Source organism: Equus asinus, chromosome 3 (assembly GCF_041296235.1).
Source record: "Equus asinus isolate D_3611 breed Donkey chromosome 3, EquAss-T2T_v2, whole genome shotgun sequence".
Taxonomy (NCBI): Eukaryota; Metazoa; Chordata; class Mammalia; order Perissodactyla; family Equidae; genus Equus; species Equus asinus.
The window spans coordinates 154,631,707-154,642,870 of record NC_091792.1 but is presented as its reverse complement, the minus strand read 5'-3'; the positions used below and the strand labels follow the sequence as shown (position 1 = coordinate 154,642,870).

The 11,164-nt window shown below is 56.5% G+C and overlaps 1 protein-coding gene across 1 annotated transcript in view; it reads right to left on the bottom strand.

Moving 5' to 3' along the window:
- Positions 1-301: 301 nt before the first annotated feature.
- The window catches only part of WDR1 (WD repeat domain 1), a 44,735-nt gene continuing 33,872 nt past the window's right edge, over positions 302-11,164 (bottom strand). The window contains exons 12-15 of the mRNA XM_044767824.2: positions 7,892-8,002; positions 5,218-5,391; positions 3,310-3,454; positions 302-1,359 (exon numbers count right to left, since the gene is read on the bottom strand). Of these exons, the coding sequence (XP_044623759.2) occupies positions 1,253-1,359; positions 3,310-3,454; positions 5,218-5,391; positions 7,892-8,002 (537 nt within the window). The 3' untranslated portion in view covers positions 302-1,252. The remainder of the gene's footprint in view (positions 1,360-3,309; positions 3,455-5,217; positions 5,392-7,891; positions 8,003-11,164) is intronic.

Sequence of the window (11,164 nt, the reverse complement as noted above, 5' to 3'; positions counted from 1 at the left end):
CTGGGAGCTAGACATCATTTGGTCCAATGTTTTCAGTTTAGAAATAAACTTGGGCCCAGAGAAGGGAGGTAAGGTGGCTCAGGTCACACAGCAACTTGGCAGTCGGGACGGGAACGGGACTCAGGAATCCTGGCCCCTTCCCTGGGCTTCTCTCCTACCACACAGTGGATCTAACTCTGCTCCTGAACTGTCACCAAGGCTGCAAGCTGGTGGATACCCAAAGCCACGAGGGTCCCACGCAGCTCGCCACGCCACACCCCCCCCCACCACGTGCCCCATCACAAAGTCAGCGATCCACAACGAAGAGAAAAGATATTTAATTATTTCGCGGTCTTAGCTCATAAAGCGCTCAAAGTGTTTTCACAAGTGCAAGGGGAGGGGTGCTGTCAGCCACATTTACCAGTGATTCCGACACACGCACAAATTCAAATCACTGTGCTTTATACTTACTTGTAATTTCTGCACTGAGAACGAAAAGGTGAAAACGGTGACAGGTGAGTTACAGCGACTCCATCTTTGCCTTTAAATTAACCTTTGCTCTTGGGGGCAGAAGGGGAGAGAGAGACAGGAAAACATACAAGCCCGACAGAGACCCGGCACCGAGACCCTCAGCCCGGCCCGCAGGACTCTGAAGACCTAGAGACGGCGCCCGCCACACACTAGCTGTGAACACCGACACGCAACAGGTAAGATACACAAAGAAAAAAACCAAAACCCACAGTTCCATTCTTAAAATCAAGCACAAAAACCGACAGAGAGACACAAGGCTCCCGCGTGCCCTCTGCTCTGGAGCAGCTGTCCCGGGGCAGGCGGGTGGTACGGCCTACCCCAGCACCCCGTGACATCGCCCTCCGCAGGATGCCGGCCCGCTGACGCCCCCTCTTCTCGCCACGACGGCCACGTTCCGCAGGCGGGGAAGTGGGACACACGGGCGGCGGGGTCTGTGTGCTTTCGAGGCTGTGCCTCTGGAATGTTCTGCACTTGGGCTGCGCAGGTGGCGGGTCTGAGTTACGCTCCACACATTGTTTAAGTGCTCGCTTTATTTTTCATGTGCAAACTGTCACTGTCTAAAGCTTTCAGAAGGACGTGTACAGATCTGAACACCCTGTAGAGAGATGAGGGGATTCACGGGTTAAGGCCCCCTCCCTCCCAAGCGGGCGGGGGCGGGACGCGCTAGAGAGGATTTAGAGAAACGCCGCGTTCTGCTGCAGCTGAATCTCGTCCCTGATGCGGCCCGTCCACAGGCGGGGCCTCAGTAGGCGATTGTCCACTCCTTGACAGAGGCGTCGTGGGAGGTCGTGACCAGCGTGTGCTCGTCCAGCCAGGCCAGGCTGCTGACGTGGTGTAGGCGGTGTGCATCTGGGAGGAAAGGACACGAATTTAAGGAAAACCAAATTCTCTGCTAAAATCGACACAGCCCCCGAGAACCCGAACACAAGAGTGTCGCTCGTCGCACCCCTCCCTCTCCTCAGCAGGACGAGAGTCTAGAGTGACGGCAGGTGGGAGCGGGCATTGTAACCTGGCACTGCTGACGCTGGGCACTGCAGGGTGCCAGCAGCATCCCTGGCTGTACCTTCCAGACCCAGGCACGGTTGTGACAACCAAAATGTCCCCTCCCCCCAGGGCAGAAGAAAATCGATTTCTCTGTGCTATAAAGCAACAATCCACAGACGGCACACACACAGCTGCACAGGCATCTGCTGCATTTAATGGGGGTGAGGACGAACAAGGGTTGAGACGTGGGGCTGAGGACTCGTGTGACTTGCCCCTCTGTAAGTCACACTGCGGGCAAGCAGATTCCATCAGCCTTGCCTCTACCACTCGCCTTCTGACGGAAAGAAGCTGCCCGTGTGGGGCTGTCTCCTTGGCCACCTGCCCCGCTCTGAGGGGCAGGAGAGGGAGCCCCATGGGCCTTCGCCCCCAGTCTCTAGGCCTGTAGCCCCATGGGTGCTGTGCTGGGCAGTTCCAGTTGTGTTCTGTGTCAGAGCTCTGCCTACATCACCACCGATTCTGTCCACATGGAAACTCGTCCATGTGCACGCCTTGGCCTAACCTCTCAGGATCTAGGAAGCCACCCCATACACAGGACCCAGAAACCCCATCCTCTACCCTGCTAGCTCTTGCTGTATCATGAACTTGCTGGAGTCTTACAACATAACTCGCTTTCCCTGTAGACCAGGCCAACCCATCTGAATCTGTTCCTGCCTGCCTCCATCCTGGACGGCCCACCCGCCTGGGCTGCAGTCTGCTGGTGCCCTCCCTCCACCTGCAGCGGGGGAAAGAGCTCTGGGGGCGGACTCTGAACTAGCTTTAAACAGGAAAGGATTCCATCTACGTTTTACACAGAAGGCTGCCTGCCGTGTAGAGCGTGGAGGAGAGGGGCCCAGGCTGCACGTGATGGCTAGGGAGGAGCGGTTCATGAGGGAGAGGCGGCGGGGTGGGACTTGAGGACAGAAGTTAAGATCTACCCTAGACGGGCACAGCGCCACCTGGGGCCACGGGCCACGTGACTACAGAGCCCTTGAAGTGACCTACTTGCCACATGTGGAAATAACATGTTGGGATAAAATTTACTATTAATAATTCCACCTTGTTCTCTTTAAAATGTGGCTGCTAGATACACGTGGCTCACATTATACTTCTGTTGGACATTGCTATAGCAGAGAGTAAGAACCTGGTCTGGAGTTCAGATTTAAGGGGGTGCAATGGGAGAAGGGAAGGTGCTGTGGTGTGAACATGTGTCCCCCCAAAATTCTTAAAGTGAAGACTGAACGCCCAGTGTGACAGTGCTGGGAGGGGGGCCTTCGGGAGGAGCTCAGGTCATGAACAGGATGGGTGCCTTAGAAAGAGGCCACCCAGCACTCCCTCTCCCCTTCTCCCAAACGAGGACACAAGGAGAAGTCTGTGACCCAGAAGAGGGCCCTCACCCGACCATGCGACACCCCGATCTCGGGCTTCTAGGCTTCAGAACTGTGAGCACTAAATTTCTGTGTTTACAAGCCACCCAATCTGTGTGTTTTGTTACAGCAGCCCAAATGGAACTACGACAGAAAGTGTCAGGAGTGACCCGCTTCCTCAGCACCTGTCCCACGCATGGAGACCACCTGCTCTCACGCTGGGAATTCGAGTGCCCTCAGGTGCGCTGGGTGTCTGGCAGGTGTGGGCAGAGGCCAGGGTTTGCTGAAGAGAATGAGAGCTAGGCCTCTATGGGGTCTCCTCCTCAGCAGCACAGACACGTAAGCCCTAGGGCTAGTGCCTGGGGACCCCTGGCCCATGGGCATTCCCTGCCGACATTGGTGCGAGAGTCACCTTGGATCTTGACCCTGGTCTCGGGGTCACTGAGGGTCCAGACGTACACCATCATGTCCATGCCGCCAGAGGCAAAATGCTCGTTGTCTGGTGACCAGGCCAGGCAGACGATCTTTGCATGGTGACCATAAAAAAGGTTGTTCTCCTAGATGGAGGGTGAAAACAGAGGAGGCGGGTCAGAGTTCAGGCCAGGGTCAGCAAGCATCATCTCCTCTAACCCTCACCATGACAATAAGGAGGGCTGGCATTTACAAAGCGCATTCTCTGTGACAGGCAACTCTTACCAACTCACCACCACCTCGTGAGAACCCGAGGTGACTGCCACTCTTAGAGAGGGGGAAACAAGGCCCAGAAAGGTGTCCTCCAGGACCACCCTCAATCACAGCCTCTACACCAGTGCTGGACGTGCCTGCTCGCCTCCAGAGCTCTCAGGCTAGTGAGGGGACAGAAATGTCTGCCGAATGATGAAGAGACGGCAGTGCCTGGAGGCTGGCCTGCCTCTCCCCAGAGACCCACCCCTTGTGGAGCCTGCAGCCAGGTGCATCCTCAGCCACAGGCTTTGTGTGCCACCATTTCCGAAGTGTGTCCCAGCCTTGAAGCCCTGTCTCATCACAGGGATGGACGTGGATGACCAGTAACACTTTCCTGACACGTTGGGGCACCTTTCCTTCAAAGCGCCCACCTTGTTGCTAATCCCCAGGAACAGGTGACTTCACCACCATCTCTCTTTCAAGTTTGCCTCTTCTGTCCTTTGTTGATTCTGCTCTTGTGAATTACTCAGCATGTCCTAAGCAGGACTTAAGTTATGTGCAGATGAAATTGCTTAAAATGTGATGAGTGCAAAATCTAATGAACGTGGCGCGAGGCCCTGGGGAGGGGTGTCATCCTGAGGTCACGGGTGCATGCTCACCACAGTGTATACTTTCACTCACCTGTGCCTTTCCCTATATGTAAATTTTACAGCAAAAGATAAAACGAAGACACTGCTGAACTCTAGTTAGTATGTGAGCTGGAGTATTTATGGGGAAATGTACCGAGGCCTGTGATTTACTTTAAATGCACCACAAAGCAGATTACTGGATGGATAGACAACAGAACATGGTAAAGTGATAACAGCAGAATCGAGGTAGTAAATTCTCTCAACGTTGTAGATTTCAAAACCGTCACACTGTGGTGGGGGCAGGGTAGGCTGTCGCGGTGGAGAGTTCGGGAACCGAGGAGCCCCACCCGTCCTATCGCAGCAGCTCTTCCACACCCAGTGACCGAACCTCTCCTCTCCTCACCGCAGTCTAGCATTTGTGAAACGGGACCACCCCTGCCCAGAGCAGAGCCCAACTGGCGATGAAAGAGGACCACTCTCTAACCTCACGGGGAGTTCCCTCAGCCGTCCTCCCAACACAGGACCCGCCTGTTCTGCTCGGAGGGAACGAGCTCCCAGGTGCCTTTGCGACTGGGCCCTCCCCTCCCAATCCACTGCCCAGCTCCCCAAGAATGAGAAGTGTCAGGACGATCCGCACTCACATCTGACAGGGTTTTAATGAAACTGAAAGTCCGGTCTAAGCCCTTTGACAGAGCAGAAAAATAAGGTCCCAGAGGCCAGAATGTTATTAGCAAGGCCGGCCAGATGAACCAATTATCTGGTCTTCACAGCAAGCCTCGCTGCACCTAGATCCCTAACTTTGGCAGCTGTGCTCTATCTCAATTACAAGACAGACCACAGGTGCCCGCCACAAGCTCCCAGACACTAGGGAAAGTCTCCCTGTCCCAGGTCACTCATGCTCTGAGAGTGATGAAGCCATGTGGTCTCATTTGTATCCACCTGGTTGGTGACGACAGGAGAGAAACTTTGGCCCCCGCCCGCCATCTGCACTGCCCAGCATGGGGACAGAGGGCAGTCCGCCCACTTACCGAGTAGCCGTCAGCAACGCTGAAGACTGTGACCACTTTGCTGGCATCACACACGGCGAGGAAGGCACCATCGTGGGAATACGCCACGTCGGTCACAGGGCCCTTGGCCTCCAGGAGCTTGCCCTCGTCCTTGAGCGTGGTGCCCAGGATGGAGTACAGGCGGACATTCCCGTCCTGCAGGACAGAGGGGCAGTGGGTCACACACACACTGTCGATGCCCTTCTTTCTGGAGGGAGAGGCTGGGGTATCAGTAAGAAGTGCTTTTCCCTCTATCTGCTGCCCCAACTCAGCCACCAGCCCACGTACTGCCCCCGCAGCCAGGCGAGCTGCTCCTTCCACAGGGCACCAGAGGATGCCTCCTCAAGTCCCTCAGAGCTCTCCTGGCTTACTCAGCACAGCGGCAGAATTACTCGGAAGATGGTTAAAATGCAGAATCTTAGGCACCCCCAATTCGGATTCTGCATATTTGGGTGCTCAAGAATCTGCTTTTCTTCATGAATACTTTAAAAGGTTCCAATGCAGGTATTCACAGGCTGAGAAAACGCCTGTACTTGTGTCAACTCTCCGGCAAGGGCCCTCGACCATCTGGCCTTGTCCCCTCCAGCCACACCATCTGGCCCCTCGTGCTCCCTGCCTGCTCCCAGCCCCCAGCCGATTCCTTCAGGCGCCAGGCTCCCCTCTCTGGTGAAACTTCCCTCTGTCCAGCCCGCCATCTCCTACAGACTCCCTAGGCATCGCGGTCCAGGCACATCTCGGGGAAGGCACACCTGCTCTTCCACAGGGTATGCGCCACTCAGCCACTGGCTGTCCCTGAACTCCAGGGGTCCTCGAGCCAGAGATGCCCACAGAATGTTCAACAGCCCAGTTCCGCTCTGCTCCCCAGCTGTAGCCTCCAGGAGCTGCCTGGGCATCTATGCTGACGGTCCCACCTGTGCTTTGGGAGCTCAGCTAGGGTGGAGGCACTTTGGGCACCTCCCCTCTAGGCCAGGGATCCCCTCAATTTTATGCTCCCAGAGCCCTGTCCAGGGCCAGGCCCTGAGAAGCGTAACACATGCTGGAATGAATCAGTGAAGGTGGCAAGGCGAGCAGAAGGGGGCCTGAGAAGGAAAAGGGAAGTATTGGGGTGGGTGGGGACCCTGTGAATGCCCGAGGCTGCCCTGCAAGGCAATCAGGGACCAGCTCGTCCTCTCAGGGCAGCTGAGCTGTCGGCCTTCCAAACAACCACAAGGTCTGCTATGTCCACGACGCCCTCCTGCTTTGCCTCTCTTGCGGGAGGAACACCAAGTTCAGCCCCAGGAGGCTCTCTGAGCACAGCAGTCCTTGAGGCCACTGACCAGCCCACTCTATGCCTCACGCAGCAGGAGTCTGGGCTCTGTAGTCTTGTGAAGAGGAACCTGCCCCCAAGGGAAACTGGAAGGAAGGGAAAGGCTGCATTCACAGATGGCACATGGAGATCATGGGAACCACACACTGCCGATGTCCACCGTCAGGGTGAGTGACACTCACCCGCTGGAATGTTATAACATCATTAAAATAAATGACACTCGTATGTATGGGACAATGCGGTAACTCCATAGAAACGCAGATGTGCACCTGTGGGATGTACAAAAATGCACAGGCCTAGGACTGGAGACAAGTTGGAAAGATGAAAACTGCCGACGCCTCAAGGTCCTAGCTGAGAGAATGGACTACCTAGCAATCTCTTTTTCAAGAGATAAAAGGGAAGGTCTAAGAAGCAGGGCATGGTGATGTGGCTGTGCCAGAGGAACAGCAGGTTCAAATCCCACCTCTGACCTGAACCTCCTGCCCCAGGACCCTGGCTGGGAACCCCTCCCTAAAAAGGCAAAGGCTGTTTCTCAGGACACGCCTGAGGGTGGGTGGGGAGCAGCCTGGCCCGTGAGGAGAGGCTGGCTCTCGAGCTGGCTCAGTTCCACATCCGGCACCTCCAGATGAGACGGGGCCCGGCATGAAACGCCTGCCCGGCCTCTGGCACAGGGATGGCGCTGCCCAAGCACTGGCTTCCCCCACTAGAGCAAAAGGCCTGATGTTCCAGCCGCAGAATCATTCACCAGCGACCCTGCCCTCGCAGGGCCAGGTGAGGACGGAGGCAGTGTGGCCCGCACTCAGACCTGGGCTGGCAGACAAACCCTGCAGTCCACGCAGCACTAGTCTTCCTTAGAGAGCCGGAGAACTACAGTGTGGACGACACAAGTCAGAACTCCAGGAAAACCGTGAAACCATCAGGTTAGTACTTTACTTCGCAGGTGTTAGGATCTGCTTGTCACTCTCCTCCCTGCAAGCTCCCAGCCCAGCTTGTCAGCACCACTCCTGTCCCAACACGCCACACTCTCGCACTCCTCAGCCACTCACGGGACCCTCACCGAGGCCACAATGTCCCCTCCTCTGGGCTCCCTGCCGTGTGCTTCAGCACAGCCCCTCCTCACCGCGGGGCCCTCTGTCTCCTCCACACCACTGCACAGGCCAGGACGAGTGTCCTGGGGGCTGGGCAGCCCAAGGGGGCTCTCACTCAGGCAGCAGGAGATGTCCCAGGCTGGTTCCCAGGGGCCCAGTCCCACTGCCCTCCCGTGTGCCCTGAGACAGAACCACACTCACGCAGCTCAGGTCGCCCCAAACCACCCAGATACCCAGAAGGCGAAGGCAACGGGGTCCTTACCGCGCCCCCGACAGCCACCATGTCACCGCTGGGGTGCACTGCCACAACTTCGGGCTCGTAGCCGGGGTTGTCGATGCTGAAGCACTTCTTCTGATCCTTCAGCAGGACGATCTAGGAAGCATGCAGACAGCCAGTTAGAGCCGCAAAGGCCCGGGACAGACGGGTCAGTCCTAGTCTATGGTCCGTCCCAACCCTCCCGGGGGCAGGACAGTGCGGGGCCAGGCGGGCTCCAGCCACACTGACTGGGCTCAGGCCTGTGCTGAGATGTGCTTCCTTCCTCATCAGTCAGTGGGCACAGTGACAGTTCCTAGTCACAGGACTGCAATAAACATTGGCTGTCACCACCACCATCGTCACTACGTTACTGCTACCACTACTGGCACCGACCTCCCAGGAAGCCACGTGGCGTGGGGACTTTAGTTCCTCCAGCCCCACAATGAGCACGATAAACGAGCTTTGCTCAACAGAGTTCTCAGAAGGCGCAAGAGGACAAAAGCATTTGGAAATGACGAGGCTCTAAATCAACACTGGAAATGAACATGACACGTGAGGATTCTCAGTTCTGGCTTCCCAGGTCCGAGGAATCACCCTTCAAACTCTGACCCAGAGTGTATGAAACATCCAATGTGCGTCCGCTTGTTAGTCTCCCACAGCCTGATGCCCCCTCTTAGAGGGAGAAAACTGGGGGTCCCCAGGCAGACAACAGAGCTGGGACCCCCCCCAGGCCCATGGAGGCTCTCTGCTCTCCACCAGCATAACTAGCCTGAATGCAAGGACAAGGACAGGGCAGATGGCTCACAGTAAGGTGGTCTGGAGGCACCCCGGCGCACCTATCCTGCGCTCCACCCCACCAGCACCTGCCTTCCTACTCTGACAGGGACAGGACAGAGTCCTTAGGTGGGGGTGAGTGCCCAGGTGCCCAGGCCCTAAGGAAGGGCTCTGGAGACAGACAGCCCAGGGCCTGATCCTACTGCCTGTGGGCACAGCTCATGACCCGCCTGAGCCTCAGCCTCCTGGGGGGTAAGAACCTAGCGATGCCCAGACATCAGGAGGATGGAAATTCAGCGCTCAGGGTCATTAAATATCTAATAAAAGCAAAGAAAAACACTAATTCATGTCCACACACATTGCTAAGAGTGTTGCATGCCTTACATCCCTAGGAGATGGCAAGATCTCCTTCCCATGGTATAGAGAAGAAAATGGGGTGCAAAGAGAGTCCACCACATGCCCAAGGCCTCACAGCTCTTAGAGCTGAGCCAGGACTCATGCCTGGGCCGCAGGATCCTGGAATCCCTGCCCTGGCCACCACCCTGTAGCTTCTACCCTCTGGCAACAAGCAGAGGTTACCCCACATCGGGGGCCGTCTACTGCCTCCTGCTCCTACTTGCTCCTTGCTATCCCTCCTAGTTTTAACTTACTGGACTGTTCCTGGACAGTGTGGCCGAGATCTGTGATAGCTCTGGCTTCATCTCGTCGTACCCCTGCCAGCTGTCCCACTAAGGGCAGGCAGGCCCCCTCCCCAACCTCCCGCTTCCACGTGTATCGTGGGCTGAGGGAGGCGGGGGAGGTACTGGGCGGATGGGAGGCAGCAGCCTCACTAAAATCCACTCCTGAAAATGCACTCGAGAGAAACATTCACCTGTGTCATCTGCCCGACTCAGAAGTGGGCTTACCTATCTGATGGATAAGGACCGGGGGCATAAGCATTTGCCCAAATTTGCCTAAGAGGCAAGATCTGGACCTGGCTGTTTCCTGACCGAAAACCAAGAGCCCCTCCTAGCACATCCTGCTGACTCTGTGATCTGCAACGGGGCGTTCCACAGAAGCCTCCTCCCTAGAGCAGGGGCCACAGATGCCTGTGAGAACCGGGTGAGTAACAGCACATCACAGAACAATCGTGCACACCCGATCCCAAGGGGCCGGGACTCATCAGAACTTGTGGGCCCAGGGTAGGAGCCCTGCTTGGGCCTGTCCCGGCATTCTCACCGGCCCCTCCTGAGCGGAGCAGCAGGCCTGCCCCTCTCTGAACGCGCTCATGTCACCCTCACTGTGCACCCCAGAGGAGGGCCTGGCGTGACGGCCACTCCACAGACAGGAAACCAAGGTCTGGAGATGCAGAGCTCTGCCTGAGGCCCTGCAGCTGTGAGAAGGCGGGCCTACTGCAGAGCCCAGGCTCTCACCCTCTCACCTGCAAAGGCCAGGTGTGCAGACACCGAGGCTGGAAGAGCCCACGCCACAGAGAAGCAGCCCTTCTAGAACGTCGCCTTTCAGTCTCTCCCCCACCCCGCCAAGGCGCTCCAAGCCATTTATTCCTTCTGTGCCCCCACTGGCCACTCAGGCTGTTTGCAATAATTGCTTGGCAGGAAGTCTGTGTTATCTAGGACACACAGAAATCCATTCCCCCGAAGCAATTAAGTTCACAGAACGAGGAGGGCGGTGGATCCTGAACAGCAGCTTTCTTTAGCAGGGTTTGTCACTTGCGCCACCGGGGCTCAGTCACACCTGCCTTCTCCAGGCCACATGCTGGGATGCCACGTCCACGGAGCAGAATCCTGCACAAAGTGGGTTAGGCTTGGGTGTCAGTCAAGGGTGCTTCATTCCAGAAAGTGCAGAAGAGTAGCATGTAGGTGACCTCGCTTTCTTGAACGAGAACCCAGGCTGTAGAGTTGGAACACCAAACCCATTCGGACTTGGGAGGCCCCCTGCCATCATATGGCCTTGGGGAAGTCACCAGATCACACTAACCCTCAGCCTCCCTGTTCATGAAAGGAATTTATGATGGTACAAGACGACCAATAGGTGTCCTCATATTCCTCCCTGTGAGCTGTCAGGGATGAGAAAACTGAAGCTCAGCGAGGGTAGGAAAATGCCTGAAGTCACACAGCTCCGATGCTGCAGGGCTGGGGTTTGAACACGAGCGAAGACAGAACCACCCTTGTAGGCCTCACGGGCAGATGGACGTGCAGGGTGGTCTAACTCCCAAGTGCAGGCTCTGACCAGGCTGCCCGGGTTCAAATCCCAGCTCTGCTCTTCTGCCAGCCGCAGACCTTGGGCAGCTCACCCTCTCTCTGCCTGTTTCCTCATCAGTGCAACGGGGACCACACTGTGCCTGACTGACGGGACTGCTGAGGATTAAAGGAGCGAATGCATGTGAAGCCCTAGCAGAGTGCAAACAGCACTCAATAAAATCGTCTGTTAGAGCGACTGTCAAACGGGAAACGAGCAGGATTTAGACAGACACTGAACGGCTGCCAGCTCTGATCTGCCATCCAC